Source organism: Pelodiscus sinensis, chromosome 1, assembly GCF_049634645.1.
Source record: "Pelodiscus sinensis isolate JC-2024 chromosome 1, ASM4963464v1, whole genome shotgun sequence".
Taxonomy (NCBI): Eukaryota; Metazoa; Chordata; order Testudines; family Trionychidae; genus Pelodiscus; species Pelodiscus sinensis.
In genome coordinates, this window is record NC_134711.1 from 89005447 (window position 1) to 89033375 (window position 27929).

General features: G+C 49.9%; 1 protein-coding gene across 5 annotated transcripts; it reads right to left on the reverse strand.

The window, feature by feature from the left end:
• Nucleotides 1–93: 93 nt before the first annotated feature.
• CSDC2 (cold shock domain containing C2) lies at nucleotides 94–26707 on the reverse strand. 5 transcript variants are annotated; one of them, XM_006123972.4, is made up of 4 exons: nucleotides 26536–26707; nucleotides 7459–7661; nucleotides 5604–5726; nucleotides 94–4451 (listed from the first exon to the last, which is right to left on the reverse strand). In XM_006123972.4, exons 2-4 carry the CDS (start codon nucleotides 7632–7634, stop codon nucleotides 4289–4291), a joined length of 462 nt encoding a protein of 153 aa, XP_006124034.2. In that variant the 5' UTR covers nucleotides 7635–7661; nucleotides 26536–26707; the 3' UTR covers nucleotides 94–4288. The 5 variants fall into 5 exon arrangements, with proteins under 5 accessions (XP_006124034.2, XP_006124033.2, XP_075792166.1 ...); XM_006123971.4 differs by having other exon boundaries at nucleotides 7459–7721; nucleotides 26536–26706; XM_075936051.1 differs by lacking the exon at nucleotides 26536–26707 and adding an exon at nucleotides 20574–20597 and having other exon boundaries at nucleotides 7459–7721.
• Between the last annotated feature and the right edge of the window lie 1222 nt (nucleotides 26708–27929).

The following is a 27929-nucleotide window of genomic DNA, read 5'->3' on the forward strand; positions in this document are numbered from 1 at the left end:
ATCCTGGGAACAGTTCTGCACTAAGGTCCCTGCCTATGTCTGGTAGGTGAAAGAGACACCACACGGATGAGAGAGGCAGAACTCAGAGGAAAGTCACTTTGAATGGTTTATTGCCAGTGTTACAGAGGTCGACACAAGGTCAGACAGGCGGGAACCACACCAGAGTTGTAAAAAAACAAAAAACAAAATGCTTCTAGGTTTTCAGTCGACTTCAAAAAGGACCAAAGAGTTTGTCATGGCCAAGCCAGCTGCTGCATGTTCCTGGAGAGAGGTGAGAGGCAGCTGCAGTTTCTGGCACAGGTTGCTCCACAGGGAAGGGGGGAGGGGTGGCTGGCTGGCTGCTGCTTTCAGCTTGATAACCAAAGAACAGCATTAGCTCAGCTTTCAGGAAACAGCCACCCTCGGGAGAAGGGAATAACTTGTGCCCCTGATCTGTTTGCCCTCAAAGGCTGAGGCGGGTGTTTCATTAGATGAGCCGGATACAGCATCCTTCCTCCACCTCTGTCTTGCACTGCTCTGAACTCCTGCATGTGGGTTTCAAAGGGCATCGAGCCCTGTGATGAATCACTCCCTGGTAGGCCAGAACCCACGCCCAGCAGTTTCTGCCATTGCCTTTAGCAGCAGTGGGATGGGGCTAGAACAACCCCCAGTCCCTGACAGCTCAGCTTCAGAGGAGGGGCAGTGAGGTTGCTGTGACTCACAAGGACTCTCCACTATGCTCCTGGGAGAGTCACTAACCCTGTGCCTGGAGAATAGCAAGCGGCACAGCCTGAAGCCATTTGGGTAGGGGGAAAAAAAGTCAGGCTGGTGCACCAGCCAGACTCAGTGGGCTACTGATCTCTCAGGCTACATGTACACTGCAGGCTTCTTGTGCAAGAACTGCTTTGCAGGAAAGTTCTTGTGCAAAAGGTCTTCCACAAAAGCGTGTCCACACTGCCATGTGCTTTTGCGCAAGAGCTTCCATGGCAGCATGGACGCTCTCTTGTGCAAGAAAGCTCTGATGGCCATTTTAACCATAGGGGTTTCTTGCGCAAGAAATTCACGTTGCCTGTCTACACTGCCTTCTTGTGGAAGAGCTCTTGTGCAAGAGGGCTTATCCTATCGGGGAGAGGAATAACTTCCGGAAGAAGCACTGTTTTTCGACACTGTACTGTAAATTTACTTATACAAGAACGCGCATGCAGTGTAGACGCTCGGCAAGATTAGCCTGCAGTATAGACATAGCCACAAGGTATTGCAGCTTTGCATGGATACTGGACCAGGCTCCAAAGCACATCAGACCCATGCATTATAGGCTTCAGCTTAGTCCTGGCAGGATGGTGCCGCCTCTGCCCACCTTCCCAGGGTAATGGAAGCAAGAGGGTGGAACTGCCTTCTGACCACCATACAAAGTCACTGCTGCCTTCTCTTCCAGCCCAGGTACTGCTCATGCACATGTGCTCTCAGTCTCTGGACCAGGCAGCCTATTTGCTTCCCTACAGGGCATCATGCCACTCAGCCAAACTGACTTCCTCCCCCACACTGCAGAGCTGTTGCTGTGTGCATATCTTCCTATCCCTTAGGCCAGGGTGTTGGCATTTTCCAGAGCACCAGCCCAAGTAAGTCTTCAGGAGGGAACTTTCAGCCACCAGTTACATCGTCTCCAAAGCACTGATCCAGGTCAAGGAGCAGACAGCACCAGTGTGCACGGAGCTGCAGCCCTGGCCAAACCCCTGCTCAATACACACGCGCTCAGACTGGAACGTGTCCCAGTCTGCCAACATGACTGACGCAAGCCTCATGCCAGCCACACCCTGCACATGCAGCCCTCTCTCACTCCTCCTGACACACTGTACTAGGAGGATTGCCTGCTGGCTATTTAAAGGAAGACCAGAAATTGTTTGTCTGTAGCAATGATCCCGTGCGCCCCTGGGGGAGGTGCCCAAAGAGGCCCAGATACTATAACTAGAGGAAGCGGTGATGCAGCACAGCTAGGCAGCTGCATTTCCACCATTAACTGCACGGCCAGCTAGACTGCTACCCCTGAGAACATACTGCCACCAACCCCCTATCTCTATCACCCTCACTCCCTGCCCCACTGCCAGCTGATCAGACATAGCAAGAAGAGCGGGGAGCTGTAGCTCACAAATCAAGCCAGCTCCATCCCAAGAAAAGTGCTTCTTCACCTGCAACACCTACAAACACAGCCAAGGGGCAGCAGGACCCAGCAGGTCTTTTCCATCCACAGCATCTATGGTGTTGTGTGACCAGGATATTAAGAGTTCCTTGTTCAACCACTCAGTCCAAGCCATCCCCTGGCACAATCCTCCCAGGCCTGGCCCAGGAGCGTGACCTGTAGATACAGCACACCATGCTACCATAGCAACCGTAGCCATTATGCCATGGAAATCCAGAGTCACAGAGACAGAAGAGAGTTGCCAGTTGCCACAACAACTAGGACACTCAAAGACAGGAGCAAACCACAGGCATTTGTGTGTGCGCGACGGGGGAGCAGGAACCGGAATGTACCACTTGTGGCTAGAGGGAACTTGAGAAGAGTGCCTCCTAAAAAAGAAACATCTTACATTTTGCAAAGATTTATTATATTAAATTGATTAAATAGTTTAATCAACTTAATCCAAAGCAGGAAACCATGTATCCAGCTGTGTAGCTACTGAAGACCACTCTTTTGAGAATTAAAGACAGCATGAAGCCTACAATTTGGTGACTACAATTGGGTAGTGCATGACTGGCCCACACATCAGTAACTAGAGTCTAGATTTATTCCCACCGCCTTGGTTTCTAATGCTCCTTCCTGGTCTCTCTCTCTCTGTCTCTCTCACACACACACACAAAACAAACACCACACCAAAATCTATACGGGTCTGTTTGATCTGCAATCATCTGAAGCAGGAAGATTTCTAAAGGAGTAGGACTGAATACCAGCTAGCACTTCTAGTGGACCTACAGAGCACAGGCCTCAAAATGGGTAGGACTGAGGGAGAACAGACGTCAACATCTCAATTGGAAAATGGAGGCAGAGAGATTGAGGCCAACATTTTCAGAAAAGCATATACTGAGACACTGAGGCCCTGATTTGCTGCGCACCCACAACTCCAGATGAAGTGAATGGGAACTGTGGGTGCTCAGCACCTTTCATCATCAGAGCCAAGATGATTCAAGCTGGGCCACTGAGAACTGAAGCACCAAGAAATAAGAATCAGAGATTGCTTCTGAAGCTGCTGCCAAAGAGACTTGCCCGAAGCCCCACAGTGAGTTTGTGCTGACTAGACTGGGCAGGAAGAAGTTTTAAAAGCTGCCCTAAAAAATGCAAAAAATAAGAGTCTCTCACTCCACAGTAACAAGCTTTGGCAAATCTCAGTTACATTTGGGAGAACCAGGAGACAGTGGAGGGGTGGGGAGACTTAATTCATATTTTAAGACTCCCCTTGCATGTTCCATGGCCTACAAAAACCCGGGTCATTGGTATATTTTTTACTCAGTATGCCAGTATTTGGGGGAAATTAAAGAGAGGGGAGGTAAAAGGGGCCTCACTAGAGCAGTGGCCAGATCCAGAGCCCATGGAACACAGCTGGTCTTTCTGCAGTGGCTCAGAGCCAGCTGGCGGGGGCAGGGGGTACACTCCATTTTGCCTCTTCTCTCCCCCCACTGATGGGAGAGGAGTGGGAAGAAATTCCATCTCTCCCAAGGTGAGAGTCCCAGGAAAGACCCCGAACCCCTAATTAGAGCTTTCATTCTAGATACTTCTTTAAGTCTGCGTGGGGCTGCCCCCAATGATAAGCGCCCCCTTGCCCAAGCTCCCCAGGGATATTTCCACCCACCTCTCATGCCCCCTGGATCTCCTGAGCACCTGTTGTGGGGCTGGCTGATACACTGGCCCCCACATGGAATCTGGAGCTTCCTAAAGGAGCTGGGGCCAGGGAAGGATGGTGAGTTGAGATGGCCCAGGCAGCAGGATAAACTTGATCTCAAGTCCTGGTGGGTGCACACTCTCCTCTCTCATCACAAGCAGGCTCTTTTGCACATGGCCCTGACAAGCGGCCATATGAGCTCATGACATGTAGGAAAGTGGGAATCCACCCGACAGCAGCTCTGCCTCTCCCTCGGCCCTGAAGGAGACAGTTACAAACAAGAAATCTTATAAAAGACACAAAATGTATACAGCTACATGTCACTTTGCAGACAAGAAACGCTATCCCGCCCCTCTTCTCCCGTGCCAGCTGTCCCAGGTTTTGTCCCCCCTACTCCAGCCTTTAGGCTGAGCCATCCCATACACTCCACCCAAGGCCTAGGAGCCGATTATTTGGCCGGACCACGTCTCGTGCTTTGTGTGCGGGGCCAGGTTGGTGAGCACCACCTCCACAGCCTGGAACTTCTGGTTCTTGGGTGGAATGGGGCAAATTTTGTATGTCACCTCGTCTCCTTCCACTGGGACGTACTCCCCCTCGATGCTGGAAGAGAAGGACACATGGCACATTGTTAAGGGCTGAAACAAGACCCAAGCCAAAACAATACAAAACACAGGAATTAGTGATGTCCTTAATTACTGTGGCAACATCTACACTACAAGGTCTTTGCGCAAAAACCTGCAGAGCGTCCACACCTCAAATGAGCTCTTGCGCAATTAAATGGGCAGTTAAATGGCAGAACACAGGGCTTTTTCCACCGTAGGTAAACCTCCTTTTCTGAGGCATAACTGCTTTTAGCGCTACAACTATTGCACAAGAAAGTAAGTGTTTACACTCCAGAAAAAAAAACTGAAAAAACACAGGTGCTCTGATGGCCATTCTGTGAATGGCCATCAGAGCTTTCTTGTGCAAGAGCATCCAGGCAGTGTGGATGCTCTCCTGCGCAAAAGCACATCACTTTTGCGATATGCTTTGAGGTGTGGACGTGCTCTTACGCAAGAAGTTTTTGTGCAAGAACTCTTGCACAAAAACCTTGTAGTGTAGACATAGCCTGTCTGTTCTTCGGGGAGTCAGGATCAATGCTTCATGCCTGAAGACCTGACATCAGCTGTGCCTTTTCTGCAGGAGTGGGGAAAACTGCCGTGACATCCCTCTTCTTCCTGGCAACAGGATGAGGCCATGAGGGGCTCTGGCATCAGGCGGACTCTTGCTATTTGGGGTCTTTCACTGAGACAAAAGCAAGCAGAACAGGTACGGCCCAGATAGCAGCCTGTGCACTTCACCTACACACTCTACACCTCCAACCTGTACAGCCCCGCTCTGTAAAGTGGGCCAAGGGAAAAAGTGTAATCCTCTTTTCCTGGAGATCTTAGCCACTGCTATCCCTTCATAACCACAGCGAGCCCTTGTGGCCCAGTTAACACCACTCACCATGGGCATTTGTGGGTTGTGAAGGCATGCCCACCACAAACTGGACTGAGATTTCCCCAGCCCCTCTCACCCAAACACTTCCCACAGGCCCCAAACAGCCATCAAGCGGCAGCAACTTCTGGTCATTACCAGATATTGCTACCAGCAACCTCCCAAGTTAGAGGCTACTGTCCTGTTAGCTAGCTCCTAGAGGCCTGGGTGACTGAGGGGACAGTGATGACATCAAGGTGAAAAGCTCCATATCCCACTCCCCACAGAACTCACTCAGACACGTGTACAAATATGTCCTCTGTGCCGTTCTCTGGAGTGATGAAGCCGTGGCCCTGGGAGCGGGAGAACTGCTTACAAACGCCCTTGAAGACAGGGCCAGCAGAGGCACGAGCCGTCCTAGGGAAGGAGAGAGGAGCGGGGAAAAGATGAAGCGGTCCTCTCACCATTAGACAGTGCCACTTCATGGATTCAGATTGAAGTCTCACAACAGCTCTAGCCCTGCAGAAGGCCATGCTGCCACCTTTTTAAAACAAGGAGGGGCCCCTTCCCATTAAGTTCATAGTCTGGTGTTTGCAGGACCGCCGAATGGGCAGCCCAGGCAGCAATGGGGTATCTTTTATATATTCCATCTAGCAAGACGCTAGATACAAAAGTGACTGCTGCTCTTAATGTCAGAGTTGGAGCTGCACATTCTGGCTATCATGGATGCCACTCAATTTAGCAGGACAGACACTGTTAATCTCACATCCTCTCTGAAGATCAGGGTTGCAATTACAACCAGGAGGTATTCAAGCTCATCTGAACAGGATATATACACACACACACACACACACACACACACACACACACACACACACACTTTTGTTAGTCTCTAAGGTGCCCACAGGACTACTCGTTTTTAAAGTTACAGACTAGCACAGCTACCCCCTGAGACTTTTTTAAACCAGGAGGCAGACAGAGATACCCTCTCCTCTGTTGCAAGCAGCTTTACACAATGGACAATCCCAAACCCAGACAGGAATCAAAGCCATTGTATTGCTACTGTTGTTCTCCCAACTGGCTTGCAAAGACCCATTGGACCCGGGTATTGTTGGTGCTGCAGTGAGGAGGTAGGGGGTGGAAGAGGAAATCAGTCAGCTATTAACAAAATTAACAGACCAGAGAGAGTCAACAGCCTCCCTGCAAGGGGGCAGGTAGGATCAGTCACTAAGTGATTGAAAGTGTTAGGACCTATGCCCCACACAGAGCATTTCCCTCAACCTCTGCTCTGTGTGGCATACGGGACACAGCCACATCACCATCGGCTAAGTAGGCAGCAGCCCAGGGCGTCACACATTAAAGTGGCACCACTGGAATAGCACTCTGAGTGCCAATTGCCCACCGACGTGCCAATCCCAAACAGCTCTTCACCAGCCCTGGAGTGTCTGTCTACATGCTCAACCACAGCAGCTCACATTTTCACTCCTTCATGGCCCAGAATCCTTTGCATCTGTTACCTCAGGACCTCATTTGAAGAAGCATCACTAACTGGTGCAGAGAGTTCTTGGAGGGCAGGAGCATGAGGTACCTGCTGTGTGCTTTTGAGTGGTGGGAGGAGGAGATAACAGTGAGGAGCCAGCTGGGTGGGCGGACATAAGAAAGCGATTTGTGGAAGCTTCCAATCTCATCCTTGCCTAGGGCAAGCGGGGACACAGGTCTGAGTTTGTTCACCATGAGCATTAGCGGTGAGTAGGGGTACATATAAGTGTGCGCACACGCACACCCCGTGCCAGAGACCACAGAGCAAGGGCCAGCTCAGTTACACATCAGCTCTCCCCACCCCCCATCTGCAACACACACTGAAAAACACACTCTGTGCCCATGCTTCCCTTGTTTCCTACTCTGTGTCTGCATCATCTGGGTCATCACAGCTACGGAATACCTGCTTGTCTGGGAGCTGCTGTGGTGGAATGAGCAGAGGGAGCCTGCCCCAGTGGGTGTCTGGGTGTGAGCATGCACAAATAGCTGCTACAATCTCTCCCATTGCTCCCCCACATTGGGGCCGCTAACAGGATTTATACTCTGCCCTACTGCCCCTTTAGCAGCAACCACCCCATCCGACCCTCAGCAGCATCAGCCAGCTACTTACGCAGAGTATGTTCTGGTTCTCTTGGTGGGGAGGGGGCTGGGCAGGTCCCGGAGGAGAAGATTGCTCCGCTCCCAGATCCGACTTCCCTCCCGGTGAAAGGGGAAGGTGGGCCAGACGGGAGACTTCGGGGAATGGAGAGGTGGGACTGTCGGCGGGGTGGCAGGGTCTGACGACATGGCTCGGTTGGCAGGGTGATCCGTCTTCTGGAGGGAAAAGCGGCAACAGGTAGAGAGCGAGCTTGTGATATTCACTCTTATTTCAACCTACGGTATGAAGCAGAGAAAGAGCTGGCATGACATACGGGGAACGGTGGGGGTGTAATGCAGCCAGTTGCCTCACTCTCATTGCATCCTAGCTCATTGGGTGAGCAGGGCAGGGCCCAGCCAGTGCGTAGAGAGGAAATCAGCCAGGAAAAGCTGTGTGCTGGAGAGGTGGGACGATGGGGGTGTTCCCGGGGCATCTGTACGGATCCCAAAGCCCCAGCGCATGGTCACAGCTTGGCAGTAAGACCAAGTTCCTCAAGCAAGCAAGGTGGGAATGGCTCAGACCTGGGGCCAGGGTTGGTGTTTTAGAAATCAAGTTTGTCACAGTGGGGCATACTTACAGGCAGCACAACTTTTTACAAAAGCTGCTGCGTTGGACTGCTCCTGCAGCTCCCACCCCCACGGACGCAGGCACCACCCACTCATCCACTGGACTCCACACTCACAAGAGGGAGGGCCAAGGAGGATGAGGAAACTCCCTAGTGGCTCTGGGTGGGCCCACTCCTTCCACTGCTCCTGTGAGCAATGTCTCCCCCTCCCCTCCCCTCCCCCCCGCAGCATCCTCCTTGGGAAGAAGCAGAGGAGACCCTGCTCCTGCCCTACTCAGTAGCCTGGGAAAGAGAGGTAGCAATGCCCACGAGCTACCGCAGGAGCAGAGGTGAGGCTGGGAGGAAAATGGGGAGTCTAGAACCGGTTGCTGGGCTGGCAAATGGGCACACAGGGGAGACAAGAGCCCCACTTATATTGGTCAGATCACTTAAGCACTTAGTATAGTTTGCAATGCAAGATGGGGGGAGGGGGCGGGGAAATCAAGGTCTTTCCCCTGTGCTTAGAAAATATCCCTCTGTGGCAGCTGCAGCTGGGACCCAGGTCATTGGCAAGATGGGCACCACCCAGAGAGCAACTGGGCTGGATGGAGCTGCAAGAGCTGCCTCTAGCTGCCCATTTGACTCAATTTTATTGAATTTGCTGTCATCTTGAGAAGCCCATCCCTAGTCCCTTTCCTGCTGAGAGTCCGAGCTGCGGGAGGGATCAACACCTTGTCACTTCTGCTTGAAAGAACTTTCAGTTAGTCTCGGTATAGATCCTGGGGAGGAATTTTCCCTACAACTTGCCTGGGGAATTTAGAAGGATTTAGCTCCACTGCTCCCATTGCAATGTGAGCTGTGCCACTACATCCCCTTGTCAGCTTTAAACATCTCATCCTATAGAAAAGAGCTGTTGGTAACTCCCATTGGTCATTTTTCAGATGTGATTTAAGACAGGTCTCCGCTAAAAAATTTGTAGGTAAAGTCAAGTCAGTTAGAGATGGGATTTGAGTGAGACATTTCTATACCCTCAATAGACCTAGTGTAGAAGAGATTGTACCAACATACAGCTTGGCACTAAAAATTAGCTGTGTGATGTATGTTAACTCTCATCATTGATATATGTGAACCAAAGTCCTTTTTATGTTGCAAATGTATACATACACCTCTACTGAAACTGAAAAGTATTTTTCCTTCAATTGAATCAGACGGATGAAGGAAACACTGAACTCAGTGATGGAATGTGAATAATCTTTTATCCTGACTTTACGAATACAGCCAGACATTCAGGGAAGAGACCGCACAAAACCAATGGAAGGTACCTACAGAAGTATGTTACAAGAAATAAGACTGGGTAATTGCTGAGGAGTGTTTGAGCAATAAGAGGTACTTGTGACTGCAATATTTTTCTGTAAGGGAGGAAGTAATGTCCATTGAAAGGTGTTCTTAATTAATTATGAACTATCAGTTGCTGTAATTGTCAATAAGAATAACAACGAGATCAGAAAGCCCTTTAGTCCAGTTCAGTCATGGAACCTGAGACAGCTATGACAGAAAGTCCGTAAGTAATGTTGCCTCCCTCGGGCACAGTGACCCCAACAGTAATATAAGGTATCAAAAACAGAACAGGCTGAAGTGAATCTCATAGGAAAGTATTTTTCCCTCCAAAAAGGCGTTTCATTGTCTCTCACCGTGAGGACAGAGGTTGGGGGAATTAGATTGAGATTTGGGAATGAACACTGCCAGCATTCCAGCAGGTACAGAGGAAGTCCCAAACTACCTTTTCTTCATCATTCATGGGGTGGATGGTAAGATGTGTTTTCTTTCTATGTCCTGTACAATGCTGTATGAATCTTTGATTAAATAATTCCATTGGAGCCAGTTATGCTGATGATTTGCATTGCTACTAAATTCCAACACACAACAAAGTGCTTTTATTGCTATCATTTGTATCGCTTTGGGAACCAACGTGAGCTCCAATGGCAAATCCTATCCCTGACTCTTTTGCTGATATAACTTAATTCACCTCCTGGAGGGTTTATCAGTAAAGGGCATCCCCACTATAAGTTGCCCCAGTATACGTCAGTTCCACACTAAAGTCGCTGACATTTGTAGAAACTGATGTGTTACAAGTCCTCCCGTTCCCCGCTATAAGTCGTGTGAAACACTCCCCCCAATTTGCTTAGATGGAAGTCAGCCATGGGAAAAAAATTCCCTGCTTTAAGTTGTTTTGCTGTAAGGCCAAGTTTGTTGGAACTTATCTTGGACTTATAGCGAGGGTGGCCTGGATAGCCACCACCAGGAGAAACACATACTACCGACTGTGGAAGCTGTGAGCGCTCTGCTAATCAGCTGGGTGGCATTTGAATCTCTCCTGGGTGGCCTCCCCAAGTGCACAGTTTACAGGGAACACTGCTGCCAACCCCTCTCCATAAGCTTTGTGAACATCAAGGCATGTAGAACAGGCCCACTCAAAATCAGCCAAAAGGAAGCGAACCCCATGGAAGCTGTTCTATTGAATACAATCGTCTCCATTTTTGTCCTGTCTTCCCACAGTCACGCTGTGCCTCACATGCTGGCACTGACATTGCCTACACTGTCGTCACCACCTCTTTCTTTTAACAGCCTTCTCCATTTCCGTTGCCCTCCCACTTAATCTCCTGACTGCTAAGCTCATTGTCTCAGTTATTCCCTCTTCCCCCCCCCCCCCCAAAAAAACACCAGAGAGAGCTAGGACGGAATCCAGCAATAGTTCTGTAAGCTGAGATACCCATCCCCCATCCTTCCTTCTCTACCAGGTGCTTACCTAGCCACTGTCCACATTCTGGAAAGCCACAGAGGGGCCCGTCAAGGATGCTCAGGCAATAGGAAGTCACAGTGCAGTTGTGGAAGTCTCGTCACTAGAGGTGTTTCAGGACAGATAGGACACTTTTCCACCACCCCCCGTGTTACATGAACATTGGCTTATGAATATGAACATATATAACTCAAAGATGCTTTATGGCAGGGATCTGTGTTCCTGGCTGCTGAGCCTTTATTGCTGAGCCCTCACAGAACTGAGCTGGATCAATGTTTGCGTTAATCTGCTGGGGAGTGGAAACTCCAATTCTGTGCCTTGTCTGGGGAAGAGCAGAGCTTCTGGCCCAGCAGCAGAGTTGTGGACGGCCCTAGAGGGCAGGAAGGCATGCATCAGTGGCTTGATCAGCACACCAGCGGACAACCCCAAGGGGATTTCTGTGATCCAACTTGTCAGACACCTGTCAGAGAGGTTTTTGAGGTTTCATTGGTCCTGCCTTGGCATAGAATACTGGACCAGATGACCTCTCAAAGTCCCTTGGAGCCCTACAGTTCTATGATTGTATGCTTTTTGCCCTGAGATTTGCATAATGTGAGAGGGAAAAATGCTACAGAGTGATTGTTCACCAGATTCCTCACTCTTCTCAGCCTTGCCTAAGCATGTAACATCTTCACTGAGACAGAGGGATTCCACTTTTAAAGAAACCCATTCATTTATTGCTTTAGAGAAGCTGTGCTTCTCCTGGCACTTTGCAATAGACTACCGACCTCACATCTTTGCCACTGATCTGCTGTGTGACCCCAGGCAAGTCACTTCACTTCACTTCTCTGAGCTTCAGTTACCTCTCCTACTCTTTGCCTCATATTTACATTGTAATCTTCAGGACAAGGACTCTGGGCTGCTGTAGAGTGTCTAGCACACCAGTGTCTACAACCATCTCAGCTAAGGCACTATACACTAGTATAATGCTAATGATTTATTTTGATTTTAACCACAGAGCAGAAGTGGATATTGAGAGGTGACTCAACCACCTGATGCCCTTTTTTGGAGCACAGAGTTTGTTTCTCTAGATGTTACTCAATCCACCTTGCACAGACGGAAGTAGTTTCTTTCTCTAGTTTACCACAGTAAAGGTTTCCAAGCTGAGTTTAAGCCTCTCTATGACTACTGATGTCAGGCTGCTCTTCAGAAATACATACATGCAGGAATGCCAACACCCACACATTCAAAATCAGGACTCGTGAGACTGCATATGAGATTTTTTTTAAATTGAGGGGTGGGGGAGGGGATTGGCCTTCTGTTTTTGAGCCTTTAGGATTCATGTTCTCAAGCTTCCATCTGCTGCCATGTAATAAAGCAAGGGTTTTAAAGACAGACACCAAATTCTGAGAGACAAACAATTACATTGCAAGGGCTAGCAGCATTGGGGTGCCGGACTTTACAGCAAGAACAAGAAATTAGATACGGCTGTGGGCGACCGGCCTTCAGCGGACTTGAGACTCGGAGCTGCTATCTGGATCCCAAAGCTAGTTGTTTAGTCATTTTGAAATCACCACATGGGTATGATCTCACTTGTTTTTGACACTCAGACCAATTGCATGGCAATGCTAGCCCTGATGGCGCAAGAGGCATTGAGAGAGGCTATTTTTGTGCATTTCTGTCCCATTGGGTAAGCAGGAGTACAATTTCTTAGGTACAGAGGAGTGTCTCGGGCCCCGTTTGATGTGCATATGTCATGTCACCAGCAGACAGCTGTTGTGGATGCATTGCTTTGGGGGTTATTTTGGTTATGAGCCGCGTTCACTTGAACGTATGAGGACAGCCCAGCATTTGCAAGCAAAGGGGTGTCCTGGGCAAGTCCCAATGCCGAGAACTCTTTGCCTAGGAGAAGTTCCCCTGGCAGTTTCAACTGGAGGTGGGCTTCATTTCCTGCCTCAGTCCGTTCTATGGCCCTGCATTTACACTGCTGCCAAGGTACAGCTCAGAGGCCTTTGCACTGCAGCAGAGACGGAGTGACTCCTAGGTCTCTGGTGCAGCCGTCACCTTCAGAGACAGAGGCAAGATGGGCGTGCTGGAGGCTAATGTATCAGCTTTATCAAAACACATCTACCTAGCCTGAAATTGTCCCGAGCAGAACTTAACTGGTGCCAGCTAAGATAAAAATGACCACGCCCTCAGGCAGGGGCAGTACGTGGATTTCCAGGACATGCTCCACTGAAGTACCTATCCGCCACCTCATGGGCATGGGAAGCAGGGAAACTGTACAGAGGCTACAAACATGGGTCCTGCCATGAGGGCAGGGGACTGGACTCGATGACCTCTCGAGGTCTCTTCCAGTCCTAGTGTTCTATGATTCTAACATGATGCTCTTGGGTTCCAGAAGAAGCAGCCACATTAGCCAGAGGAGAGGCAAGAGAAAGGTACCACCGGGCTTGGCGGAGAGCATTGGCAGGTGAGCTTTGTGTGCACTGGGGAAGGAGGCTCAGAAAGCCTAGCCCAGTTCCACATCCCCAGTTGGCAATTAAACCACCAGCAGCTCCTTTAACACACACACACACACACACACACACACACACACACACACACACTTACTTGCCCCAGAAAACCGGGAGATTTGAAATTCAGCTCCATACTCATGCATAGCCCCCTGAGGAAGGAGCAGAGCCCTTGGCGTGTGGATAAAGGGAGTCCCCTCCACCCTGAAAAGAGAAGGGGCTGAGTGCTGTGGGGAAGTTTTCTCGCTCGGTTCCAGTTTCAGGAAGGAAAGAAGCCAAGACGAGCAGATTCTCACCCTCCTCCCACCGGTTTTTTTTTTCTTTGCAAGTTGCTGAGCCCTGAATGCTGCCAGTGTTCATCCTGCCTCTGCTCCAGCAGCCCCTGGTATCCAGGCCTTAACCTCTTCCCATCCAGACAGCTGCTATTGCCACTTGTGATCCTCCAAACCCTTTACTCAGCTTCCAGGGGTGCTGAACACTGAGACCATGCTGCTCACCTAGGAGGTGGGGCTGGCCTATGCTAGGAGCGCTTTCCCGGTACCAGTACACAGTGTACCAGCAAAGTGCTCCTGACATGGGCACCACTGTACTAGCAAGGCTGTGCATTCACTGGTGTAGCTACATTGACAGGAGAGGCTTTGGCACCTCCTGCACATTGCAGGTCACAGAACCTCACCCATCCCCTCCTGTGCTAGACCCCTGACCTCCAGCTGAGTTACTGAAGTCCTCATATCATGGTTAAAGACTTCAAGTTGTTGAGAATCCACCATTTGCACTAGCTTAAACCTGCAAGTGACCCATGCCCCTTGCTGTGGAGCCAGGCAAAAACCCACCAGGGTCTCTGCCAGTCTCCAGTGGGGTGCAATACTTTGGTCTAATTTCAGCGCTTGGATGTAGTGTGAGGATGTTGGCAGCCTGCAGTACGCAGCAAGTCACCTAGTTTGAGTAGGATTGTGTGTCATAGGCCCCATACTACTAAGTACCTGTGGAGAGTCTCCGTTAGCTCAGACATAAGGAGCTGTGCTTTTGAAGAAGTATCAACACTCTTTCCCCACCATCCCCCAGAGGTCTGAATAGTCATGGTTTGCAGCAGAGACAAAAAGTTCCAAATGGCCACACATTTGCTCTACTCTCCTTTCTCTCAGCCCCATCCACATTCACCTTTCCTGCCTCCTACCATTCTACTCTCACTGGAACTGCCCTGGCTCACATCGTAACATGAAAAAGAAAAAAAGATGTTGTGACACTGTACCTTGTGGTAGCGACCTCTAACCCCCATATTCCTCATCCATATAGAATTGGGATCTTGCATATAAATCACTAGAGGATTTACCCTACGTTGCTTGGGTCCTTACCCTAAATAAGTTTTGTTTTTCTCTGTTTCAATCATTGCTCTGGGATGGGGATTTGGGGTTCAGTAGGCAGGCTGCCCCTGGGAGAGAGGACAAGCCCAGCCCTCTCTCACTGCAGCAGCTTGGGGCTAGGACAGAAGGACCAGTTTGTGGCTGCTGCAGCTGCTGTGAGTACAGCTGGAGAAAGGGTGCATGTCCCCAGCTGAGGGACAGACACAAACAGACAAACTCTTTGAAATATATAGTAGATAGCTGTCCCTTTCTCCACCTCTGCCGGCCCAATGGGGTTATAGCTGTCCCTGTCCCGATCTCTGGTCCCTTGTAGCCCCCTGTGGTCCTTCTACAGTATAACTGTCTCTCCTACCACACCCCTCCCTTTCCATTTTATGAGAAACAATCACATTCCAGGCACATCCCATCATCCTGGAACAACCAAACCCTCACCTTGCTCTAAGTTATGATAAGAGAAAGCTGTATGGCAAATTTGGTGATCCTAGTACATACTGTTTAGGAGGAGTTCTTGAACAAATGGACTTGCAGATGGACAGACAGACAGATGCAAAATTTCTAACATATACAGTAAGAAGAAGATGCCATGTGAGGTAGCAGGGGATAGGTTATGATCAGCTGAAAGTCATTTCTCTATCCATATAAGTATCTTTAATGCATATGAAATTATCAGAATTGTGTTGTATGATTCTCACTAAAATATGCTGTGGATTTGGGAGATGCCCAGATAACTAGCTCTCCAGAGACAATGGCAAGGGGAGGTAACAAACATCCAGGTGCCTGCTGTTGGACAGATGGGTGGATGCTGTTGGTAGGGATGCCAGGTGTCCAGTGTTGGCCAATGTTTTTCCTGCCATGTTCAATAGTTTCACAAAAAGTATCTGGCAACTCTAGCTGTTGGATGGCTATCACCAGCCATTGCCCAGCAAGAGAGCTGCAATGCAATGACTCACTTACATGAGCCACATCAGGGGAGTTGTTCAACTTTGCCTGGACACTCAGCAACGTCCCCGTGGATTTGTGTTCTCCAAGCACAGGGACTAAGGGTATAAGAACCAAACACAGAGGCTCATGTTTGGCCTTTCTCCTTCACCCTCCTCGGCTGCAAGCAACCAGCCCACTGAGAAGACTGAAGGTTCCAACAGAGGACTGGCCCAGATTTCAAGGGTGAAATCTATGTACTATGGACTGCAATAGCCAGTTGGGTGAGAAAAACTGCTAGATCTAGGTGTTGCCCAGTCTAATGGAGGGAGAGTTTACATGGCGGCTACGTCTACACTGGCATGATTTTGCGGAAGGGTTCTTGTGCAAAAACTCTTCCAGAAGAGAGCGCCTACACTGGCATGTGCTTTTGCGCAAGAGCATCCTTGCCGGTGTAGACACCCTCTTGCGCAAGAAAGCTCCGATGGCCATTTTAACCATAGGGCTTTCTTGCGCAAGAAATTCATGTTGCCTGTCTACACTGGCCTCTTGCGCAAGAACAGTTGTGCAAGAGGGCTTATTCCTGAGCGGGAGCATCATAGTTCTTGCACAAGAAGCCCTGATTTATACATTAGAACCTCAGTGTTCTTGCGCAAGAGCGCGCCAATGTAGACACAGCCGGCATATTTATATATTGTATTTTATTTTAGTAACTACTCTGACTTTTTGCCTACCACGTAATAGCACTTAAAATCCATCTTTTATAGCCAATAAACTTGTTTTACTGTTTATCTTTACCAGTGAGGTTGCCTGAAGCAATTGGTTAATTTGCTCGGGGTTTTTTCCAAAGCTAGCGTATATCCACTTTCCATTGACACAGTGGTGAACCAATTAATAAATTAGATGGTATATTCCTGGGGTATAAGGCTGGGAGTTGGGGGGATTTGACTGGTGCCTTTCTCTGTGCAATTCCTATGTGGCTCTGGGAGCATTCATGCCATCTAGCTTGGTGGGGGGTGCTCCACATGCAGTTAATTCTGCTGAGTGATAACAGCGTCTGGAGGGGTTTGCTGCTTGCAACTAGCAAAACATTGCAAGGGACAGCCCTGCTGGAGACAGTTAAAGGGGCACAGCAATCCCACAGTCCCACACTGCACCCTGAGGGAGGGAGATCCCTTTACAGACTTTTTGACTGTTTGTAAAATGGCATCTACTTCCACTGAAATGAAACATCTGGATTAGGTAACTTCTTGCAGCATCGCTGTAAAATTGCACCAGAGCCTTTTGACTCCTATATTCAGTAGAGGGGACTATTTCCACTTCCTTCTCCTTTAGCAGAAGCAGCATCTGCTACAAAACAGCACTGTACATCCTCCTTCGCACCCCCTCCCCCCCATTCTCAGAGCTACGAGACCCAAGAGCACAGCAGTTCTGAAACCTCATCAGAACTGGAGTTAGGCCAACAGCCAGACTAAGACAACATTGCTACAGAGGAGTGTCTAGGGCCCCAGTTTCTGGAGCCATGTGATTATATCAGAAGGGCAAGTTTTTTAGTAAGAGTTTCTAGCCCTTATGGTTGCTAAATGTGACCCATGAATAGCCAGTCTAGAGACATCTGCTTTACTATGCAGCCAGCCTCTGACAGTGGCTCAGAGAGGTGTGAATGGCCCCCGGCTTCTCAGCCAGTTCTGGAGGAATCCTACTAACATGACCCCAATAAGGGACTATGATGGGGAAAAATGTAAGAGGCCCTGCCCTGTCACCCAGTAGGTAGATCCTGGCTGCTGGGATAAGTACTAAAGCAGGGGTGACCGGGTGAGCAACCTTTCTTGGGTCAGGGGCCACTGACCCACAGAAAAAAAAAAAAAAAAAATCAGTCAGGGGCTACACACAAGTAAGAAGCAAAAACAAAACAACCCCCCCACACCCTGCCAAATCCTCACTGACATGGCTCCCGACTGAAAGGAGAAAGACACTCCCTGCATTCCCCTCCCACACTAGAGCCTAGGGGAGGCCCTGGCTAGTAGATTGTGTGTGCTCCAGCGCTGCAGGGAGGCAGCAAGGGGCTGGAGCACCAGCACAGGCTCACCAATGCTGAGGGGGGAGCCCCAAGCCTTGGGGACTGAATCCAGGCCAGTCAGAGGACACATCAGGCCTCCAGGGCCCACCCCTGTAGTAAGGGGACATAAGCCTGCCAGCCCTGCTTCTCCAGAGGGCAGAGAGCACAGGGTCCTAGCTGTCCTCTGGAGGGTGGGGAAGAAGAGGCCCCATGTTGCTGCCCCCGTCTCTTGGAAAGGAACTAGGGGGCCTCTGCCATCCCCAGTCCAAGTGGAGGGGGGCTCAGGGACAGAGACATGTGAGGCACTTTGGCCTGGGGCCATCAGAGCACATCATGATGCTTTATTCCAGCCTTTTTTGGAGCCAAAACAGAACCATTTGCTCCGTGGTAAAGGAATCAGGGAGACCTGCTCCCTTCCTCTGGAAGAACAGCACCCCCAGTTCCAGCCCCAAGGGTATTCGCTCTTCAGTCTCAGAGGCTGGGGAGGAGCAGAATCTAGCAACTCTCACCAGAAACAGGCAAAGTCTGCAGCCGGCACAGGTTGGTAACTAGCCCGCCTAGCCCCTAGGGAGCGCTAGATGGGATGGGCGTATGGCATCTTAGGCTTGAGCTGCTCAGGAAATGGGACTTTCCATGGAACATTTAGATGAAATGAAAACAATTTGGTTTTCCAGCAGCAAATACTCAGCAACATGTGGGTGGCAGGCACAGACTGAGGAAAGTTTTTAGCCAAAAAGGCTTTGATCGGTCCTGCTTGGGGTAAACCAGCAGCACACTGGCAGAGCTAGGGGGAGCCTCACTGTGAAAACAGATTCGTCAGAAAGCACTGAGCAATTCGGGTGGAGGAAGAGCAGGGCCTCACGGCTCAAATGGCCAGAAGGGGCAAAGTAACCGGCACTGCTGAGTTTTCTGCTTTGGAGTCACATGCTGGTTTTCTTGAGTCACTTCATTGCTATTCTGGTGACCAGACACTGCAGAGATGGGCACTTGCCTGCTGTCTAGATGGAGATGTATTGGCAGATGCCAGTCATTGCCAGGCCTGAAGTTGCAAAGGATGCTGCAGCTCACAATGGAAATACATTGGCAGAGCAGTGCAAGGAAGGTAGTGTGGCACCTGCTTGTAGTGGGCCTGCTGGAGTCCAGGGCTTTCGGTCCAGTAAAGGACACAAGCAACCCTCATTTTACCTCCTTCCCTTCCCTGGCTGTCAGCCACTGTGGATGCCATGTTTGCCTTCTACGAATAAATGCACAGAGTAGCATGTGATCTCCCTCCAGGAAGAAACAATCAGGTGCCCATCAGCCTCTCCTAGGGTACAGGGTGTTGTATCTGTGTCAATAGCTGTAGTGCCCTATCAGTCCCCTCAGTCACCCAGGCCTGTAGGGCAACGTGCGACCTGCTCTTTGGGCAGAGGAGGCAGAAATATCCACGTGCCGGAGAAGGCTACATGATGGAGCAGACATGCAGAGGTGAGTGCCACAGTCCCAGCACAGCACCTTCCCTAATCCCCACAGGAAGGCTGAAGTAAAGCTCCTGAAATGATGCTGTGCACACACCGACACATCCCCTCCCCCCGCTGCTAGTCAGCCACACCTCCGGCGTGCAGGAACCAGAACTAAGTGGAGGCAGGTGGTGGGACTGGCATCCTGTAGTTGGTCAGTCTCTCTCTCACACATACACACTGAATTCAAAGTCCCTCACAGGCCTGGTTTACACTGGGAGTTTAGGTTGAACTCAGCTGCATAGGTCGAATTTCTACAGGAAACAGCCCTATGGGGCAAAATGCAGGACAATTTAGCACTTTAAAGACTAACAAGATGGTTTATTAGATGATGAGCTTTCGTGGGCCAGACCCACTTCCTCAGATCAAATAGTGGAAGAAAGTAGTCACAACCATATATACCAAAGGATACAATTAAAAAAAATGAACAAATATGAAAGCCCTATGGGGGTGTCAGATGAGGAGTATCGGGCGTCCCAAGGTTTCCCCCATGAAATAAACTAACTGTCCCTGTCCCACCCTTCTTCTGGCCTCTGAACTCCAACAGAGTCCCAGAGCTCCCTCTGCCCCCATGCTCAGATCCTGCCCTCGGGAAGGGTGGGGAGGAGAGATGAGAAGAGCAAGCTGGGATTCCCCTGGGAGGCGGTGATCTCCCAGAAATGGCTGTCTCTCGCAGCTGGATGATGGCACTGCCTTGCTTAGAACCACAGACTGGCTCAGGCAGCTTGTTCCAGTGCAGCCAGCCTGCCTCAGAACTGCCCCAGAGCTCTGATTTGCACTTTCAGTGTCCCCCCCTCCTCCCAGTAACTCACTCCCCTTGAGGGCTTGTCCTCCCCCTGCAAAGAATCCCACACAGGCACCCTCAAGTTGTCTGTCAGACCCTTACACACGGAGACTCCATCCCTAAGGGAATCTGCAAACAAGCCTCACTGGACGGTCTACTTTGTCCCTAGCCTTTCAGACACCACTTGCCTTTCTCTCCCTCCACCCACCCAGCTGCCCCTGGTCTCCAGACCAGCCCCCACAGCAGCGATTTCTCACCTCCTTCTCTCTGCCAGGCTCTCGCGGGATCCAAGTGTCGATACCCTGGGCTTGTTTGTGCCCCTGCAACAATGCTGCCTCTCTCTCGTCTGCTCCTGTGGCCTAGGACGGCCCCTCCACCCTTCCTATGTACGCTTACCTCCTGCGTGCAGCGCTAAACACAGCTCTGGCAGAGGGACAGCTTCCTATCTGTGCAAACCACCACCCAGCGGGCTGTGACACAGCACAGAAGGCTGAAGGAGGGGAACCCGTGCCAAGCCCCGCTCTGTGACAGCCTGGGATGGCTGCCACCGAACATGCAGGGAGGCAGGGCCTGGGGATCCATGAGACAGCATCCGAAATGGACTGGACTGCAGCAGAAGCCTGCTCACCTCTGCCCTAATCATTTACAGAGGACAGGATGCCGGGGCTCTGGTCACAGAGGGTCTTTACAGAGCTCATGGCCCTTCTCACAAATTGGAGTATTATCTGACTCCAAATCAGATAATATTCTATTGGTCTAACCTCACTTCCTGTGGGTTTTAATTGTCACTCCCCCTCCTAAGACACTGTTGGATTGTCACTGGCAGTCAAACTCCTCAAGGCACCCAACCAGGACCAGATTATGAAACAGACTTTAGGGGCTGCAGCCCAGGACCGTGGGCTAAGGGGGGCTCCCGGGATGCAGACACTAAAGCCCTTTTGTGCTGTGTTCTAGGCTGGCTCTGCCTGATGGGCAGGAGGAGGAGAAGGCTGCTCCTCGTGCTGCAATTCTCCCTCCTCTCCTGGCTGGACCCATGTCCCCATGAGTGCAGGGAAGCTCTCTGATGCCGGCAAGCTTTTCACCTGCTGCTCTCATTGGCTAGGAATCATGGCCAATGGGAATGGTAGGGAGAGGGGCCTGCAAGCCCAGGTTGGGTGCAGAGCCACCTGTTCCCCCCCAAATGGTAGCTGCACAAAGTAAGTGTCCCAATCCCCTGCCCCCTCCCATGCCCCCATCCCAGCCAACTCCCTGGCAGCCCCCCTCCTGCATACTGAATTCCTTATTTTTAGCCCCATCCCAAAGCCTAGGTGCCCCTTACAAATCTACTAGCCTGGGCCCCCAGAGCAGTTAATCCAGCCCTGCATGCAACACCCCCCACTCCCCCCAAAAAAGAGCATGACAAAGCTTAACATGTATATAAGATACTCAAAGCATCTAAAAAGCAACTGAGGGACGACTACATTTTATTTTGGGGCAAGAGCAATCTCTATATTCAGTTGGTCCTGCATTTGGGATTATTGTAGCATCATTTCCCTTTGCTAAATGTGCTCAGATATTGGCATCTCATACTAAAGAGATTATCTTCTCTACTGCACTAGTCTCCTCCTCTCCCTAGGGGGTCCCACCTTCTCCACTTTCCCCCAGTCAATCCTGCATAATGCCTGGAACATCACAACCACATTTATGGCCGACAGTAACGTCACAAGCAAGCTCTGATAGAAGGAGAAGCCACCTGTTGGGGAGGGTAAAGCTCATTCCCAGGGCAGAAATATCTGCCCTAGCTGGGGAGGAAATAAGAAGTTGCTGGCAGAGTCAACAGTGTTCTTGATTAGCATCTCCCACCTGTTCCTTTTACTCATTTCACTTGCCCAAGCAATCATGACCCCTCGTCATGAGACACTTGAATCGCTGTCTTGTCACTTTTGGGGGATTCTCCTATTGTCTCAGGAGCCTGTGGGGCAGATCCATCACAACCAGGGCTCACCCACGCAAGCTTCTTGTCCCTTGCCTGGGTGGATGGGCTGAAGGGACATTTGGGGAAACCACGGAAGAGCCACTGGGGAAGGGGTTGGGTGCAGGGGACTCCGGGGTCAGTGGCTGGCGCTGGGGAGAATGGGAGGCTCTAGGGGTTAGGACTGGCACTGGGAGACTCTGGAGGCCGGGGCTTTTAGCAGACCCGTGACAGTTCATTCACGTTTTTTGGCTCACTGGCTCTCAGGCACCCCTTTCCCATGTACAAATTGTTCCAGCACCACTGCCCCCACGCACCCTTGTGAACCTCTCTGTGACACCCCAGCAGCCCCATGTGCCCCACATATCCTGTGCCTCCTGCCCTGTCCCAACAAGCAGGACAGTGTGAGGAAGGCAACCCCCTTCTTGAGCCTTTCTGTGGCTGGGCCTGGTCTGGGAGTGGCTGCTTTCTTTTGCATCGGTGCCACAGCAGCCCCTGGAGGGTGAAATGTGTAACTACAGCAGATGTAGGAGCACCAGGACAGAGGCGAGCAAGCACCTCGGGGAGCACCTCACTGGAGCCTGCCTCCTCAGGCTGGGTTTGGGATCTATAGCGGGAGAGGCAAGAGTATACTGGGCACAGCTTGAAATTGTGCTGCCTGCCCTGCCAGGGGAGCGCCCAGCCATGCAGAGGTATCCAGCTTAGGCAGTAGGACAGGGAGGGATGCCAGGTAAGCAGCCAACACTGTGGATCCCACAGCATGGAGAGCCAGGGGCATGCACTGCTCCCACCAGCTCCTCATAGGAGACAGTTTTCAAACTGTGGGGTGCTTGCTCCCAAGAGCTAAATGAAAAAAAAATATGGGGGACACAGTGAGGCACATGCCCCCCATATTACTATGGGTCCTTATATTTCCATCACCCTGGAGGAACCATCCAGTGTCTTGCCAGTCAAATAGCAACACTGATGGGGCCCAAAGTCCAGCTTTCCCCCACTGAGGATTGCATCACAGTCTCCTGAAGCGCATGAGGTTACACTGCATCTGCAATTACACGTGGTGTTCTCCAGACCCACAGGGGCAGCATCCAGAGGTCTTGTGCAGCTAATGCCCACTGGCTCATTTCAGGGTCCTGGACATAATTATTTCAGGGGACATAATTAGCTCTGACACCAGGACACCCACAACTGCGGTCTTTGCAATGCCCGCAAGACAAATACAAGCAGGAAAGGGACCCTCCTTCCCACATCCTTCTCCCTGCAAGGGAGCAAGCCACAGAGGCAGGTTCCCTTCCCCCATTCCAAAGACCCATTAAGGGTCCCGAGACATGTGATAGTCTGCTCAAAAGTTAGGGTGGAAACCTTGGCACAGCTAGTCACTATGGGACAGTAAGACTGATCCCATCCTAATCTGAAGGCCCACTGCAAACAAAGGAACTGAGGACACTGAAGTCATAGCAAAGATGCACTAAACGAAGAGAAGGGCTGTGAATGTATCAGCCCAAGAGTCCTTGTTATTCCCATCTGGCCAGAAGGAGATGCAGAGGGGCTGGGAGCAGAGGGAAAACCTATTTCAGGCCTCTCTCCCATAAGATTCCCTTCTGATCCAAACAGCCGCATTCTTATAGAGTAAGATCTAGGATGGCTTTGAACAATGCAAAGTGCTGTTCTCCTCTTCCCCACCTTCAAGAGCCATGCTCTGCCAGGGGGTTAAGAGTGCTTCCTTCACAAGCCTGTCAACCTTTACTGGCGTTGGCAACAGAGAGACAGACAGACACCCCCAGGGGAATGGAATCCAGGTCACCCCTATGGCACAGTGGTGTGTGCATTAGCTTAGCTCCACAAAATGGAGGTCAGGAGGTTTTCCAGTACAACCCTCTGCCCATTGCTGACAGATTCATTCCTCCCAGCCTTGGGCCTCTCCCTTTGGAGACCAGAAGCTCTGTGGCTTTGCTTGGAGAGAAGGAGTATGTGAAAGCCATCTGAGTCCAGGCCTCACACTCTGAGCTCATTTTGGGGGAGCAGGCTCAGCAGCCTGTGTTCTCATTAAAAACCAAACCCTTATATTTCATTAAAAGTGCTGCCATGCTCCAGAACCCTGCAGATTTCCTCTTTCCTGCAGCAGCATGAGTGAGAGCTCCCTTTGCTATTTCAGGAAAGAAAAGAGGACCGTTCCAAGCATCGCTGGGGAAAAAAAAACTGTTCTACTGAAGAATATGCAAAAACCCAGTTTAATTATTCAAGACTGGCTGTAGACACATCAGCTTTCATCTAGAGCTCCCTGTGCCCCATTCATCCAGATCAGAAATATCCACAATTTATCAAACAAAATCTCTCTCTCTTTTTTAAACATAGAGGCATTCATTTTGGAGCTAGCTGAGACCTCCTTTAACTCGACCTCCTTTGGAGGGGTCATGATGTTTTTGAAGAGAAAACAGCCCACTTTCTCCCATCTCCCCTCCCTCGGTACAGGAGCAAAGATAATCCCTGCAATGTCATTCAGCCAAGCTACAAGGTATCTACCTAGTTTGGTTCATCTCCCCCAGTAAATCAGTACCTCCAGGCCTTTAATCATCTTTGGTGCTCTTCTTTGTATTTTCTCCCATTTGTCAAGACCTTTCAGGTAAGTTGGTGCCCAGGATTTCACATATTTCAGGGATGGTTGCACCAAAGCCATCTAAAAGCAGACTGTTACATTCCTGTTCTCCAATTGAACGTCTCTATGCATTCAAGCTCAAATTGCATCTGCTTTTATCGCAGCTGTAGCCCATCACAAATTCAGGTCTAATGTGCTGTTCACACTCACACCTTGGTCAGTTTAACAATTCCTACTTGCTAAGATTTGCCCTTCTACAAACTAGCTCTTTTCAGATTATTTTTCCTCTGGAATCTCATTTAATGATTTCCTGCCCATCTCTCTCACTTATCTAGGTCGCTAGTGTTTGCAACTCCTCCCAGTTTAGAATCATCTGCAGGTTCCCATGTGCTATTTGCCACCTCTTCCGACTCATTAATAAAGATGATAAGTTGTAAGAAGGGACTGCTCCCTGCAACATCTCATTGAAAATGCCATCTCCCCAGCTACTGCATCAAAGGGAGTATACTGCCAAATTAGAGACCACCATGTACATTTCCTTTACCCTAGAAAGCTTTCTTGGCACACCCTTGCCTCAGGCAAAAAGCCCTAGTATGTATAGGGCACAGAAAAGTGAAGGCAGAATTTTGGCCTAGACCTGCTCCTTAATGGATGGCTACACCCCAAACATGCAAATTGTCTAACACACACAGACGGATCTCTCTCAATATAGACCTACACACACACAAATACGATTAGTTGGTCCTCAGAGTTCAATAATAAATTTACATTTTAATACTCCCTCCCTATATACACACTCACTTAGTCACTGGTCTAAGAGCTGGAATATGCTGCTCTCATGGGGGATTATTTTAAAATAGATTGTAGCCAGCTGGGAAATGTGATGGTTAAATTAGTAGGTTACCATAAACAGGTCTGCTCGATTGGTTCACAGACAACCCTTATTCTTTCTTCTCTTCTCCCTCCTCTTCAGATCAGAGCTGTGGTGTCTGGCAGGTTTTTATAAATGCTGTCTCTATGCAATGCTAATGAAAGCCTCTTATCCCTGCCTGGCTTGGGTACAGTGTCCTGCCATCAAGAGTTAAAACACAAGGGATACACTTTCACTTAGATGCTCAATGCTCCTTTACAGAGAGGAATCACAATAATATAAATAAATAAACCATTTAGTGGACTACATGCTTAAAGCTCCCTTCCCTTGAGCTGATCACACTTACCCCTCCAAGGAGCTCTGGTGAAGGAGCCACATCTACAACAGCCCAATTAGTGGTAAAATATAAATATTAGCTTTATAGCTAGATTATAAAAGCCTTCATAGTTAGTGCTAGACTAATGGATTTGGGGGCTGGTGATGGGAGAGAGAACAAACAAGATACCAGTGCCAAAGGGGTGGAGGTTGGAAAGAGAAGCCATCATGGAGTCTTGATTAGCTTTTTTTTAAAAATATGCATAATAAAAAAGAGAGACCCCAGCTTGATTTTAATGGGAAGAGTGGTTGTTTTAATATGTCAAGTTAATGTCTCAATCTACCCTCTTCCTCCTTTGTAGATTTAACCTGTTGTTTGCAGGAAACAATTTTAGTCAGTCCAAGATAATACCTCTTTAAAACCTCCTTAATGAGGGGTTTTACAAATCACATCCCCTTCCCTCTGAAAATGACACAAGACTATCCCCCCAGCTGACCCCAGCCTTTGATGGCAAAGCCACAGCTATTCACGAAGGGGTGGGGGGAAGTCACACACACAATACTAGTGCTGATGCCAAAGGATTATTTTGGTTTTAGGTAGGGGAAGAGAAGAGAAGAGAGAGAGAGAGTGAGGCAGATGGGAGGGGAAGTTAATTCACATTTAATTTTACACCTTCTCCTCAACACTATTTAATCCCAGAGGATGAGTCACTGCACACCTATGTCTCTTGCAGCACTGTACCAGAGGATACTAACTGGGGCATTTTGCCTCCCCTTCCCTCCTTGTCAATTACAGCCCCTCCCGCAGCTGTAATTTACAAAGCGTCAGTGCCTAGAGTGAATGAAGGCTCCTCTATTACCTTGGCGGGGAGTAGCAGCAGTCCTCTCGCACTCAGCCGCGCTCCGGGGTTTTTCTTCTCCCCCTCTCTCCTCTTGTCACACTGCTGGCTGCTCCTGATGAATTGAAAATATTTGGCGTGTGTGATGTTGCACCCTGAGCTTCGCACATACACTCCTTCCTCCTGACGTCAGGATGCTAAAGAAGGGGAGGTGGAGAGGATAGGTGGGAGGTACTATAGCTAGAACTGCTACTCTGGACTTAAAGGGGAGGGCAGGAGAAGTAGGGTTGTTAGAGCACATCTCTCAAGAATTCAGACATGGTGGGGGGAGGTGACATGGCATAAGATGGATAGCCTTGAAACTGCAAGGAAAGAGGCTGATCATGAGCAATAGGGGATGACCAGAGAACAGCAGAGGATGGAAGCTGGGATTTACAGAGGGGGCAGTCATTTATTTAATTACCCCTGGGGGAAGGTGTAGCTGGACTTGCTCTAAGCTGCTTCCAGTCATGGGGATAGGTCCCAGAGAGTATAATGAAGGGTAACTTTTCTTCCCCACGGCCTTTAGTGGTCTCAGTCCTATCATACCTCCTCCTCCATACTTTCCCCAGGAGACTGTGAAATGTTACAGGCTCTGATGCTTTCAGTTGGCAGACAACATCCTGCTTGATACAAACTTTTCAACAGCTGTGGGGGCTGTAACTCCCTCCTGACACAGTCCATGAGTCAAGTGGGGACTGGGATGAAGAGCAGTTGAATCGGGCAACAGAGAGATAATGCTATTCACAACCAAGTACGCTGACTTCCTCTTTCCCTGAAAGTGTTTGTTGGCTGTTGTGGTCAGGCCTACGCAGCCTTAGCCTTGGGTGCCTGCTTGCCCCAGGATGCCTACATAGATGTAGCAATCAGAAATATTAATCACATTCAGCTGGCCAACTACCAATGCTCATTGCTAGACACCTAGCCACAGAGATCTAACACTTTGCCAGGCTGGACTATTTCAGCTCACTCTACTTGGCTGGAGCTCACTGCACCGGGGGGATATATGTGTGTGCCATCTTCCTCATTTCACAGAGGTACTTGACCATTGCTCCACCCCTGCCCCATTCCCACTCAGGAGCAGCCCTAGACTAGCTGCCAGCAACTGGTGCCCTAAGCAAACCATGTAATCGGCGCTCCACCTCCAAACCCCTTAATGATATTGCACCACCATTTGGCGCCCCATTTAGCTGGGCGCCCTAGGCAACCGCCTAGTTCGCCTACATGGACAGGCCACCCCTGTTCCCACTTCACCCCTTCTTCCAAGGCCCCACCCCCAGACCTCATTTCCTGCCCTGACCCTGCCTCTTCCTGCCCATTTCACCTCTTCCCTCACCTCTTCCTGCCTTTGCTCTCCCCCCTTTCTCAGTGCCTCC

What these genes read in the sequence shown, in the direction of transcription:
- CSDC2 (XM_075936051.1), bottom strand. An exon ending in AGAACCAGAACATACTCTGC is followed by an intron (nt 5,727 to 7,458) that starts GTAAGTAGCTGG and finishes CTCCTTCCCTAG; the next exon opens with GACGGCTCGTGCCTCTGCTG. An exon ending in ATATTTGTACACGTGTCTGA is followed by an intron (nt 4,452 to 5,603) that starts GTGAGTTCTGTG and finishes CTTCTCTTCCAG; the next exon opens with CATCGAGGGGGAGTACGTCC.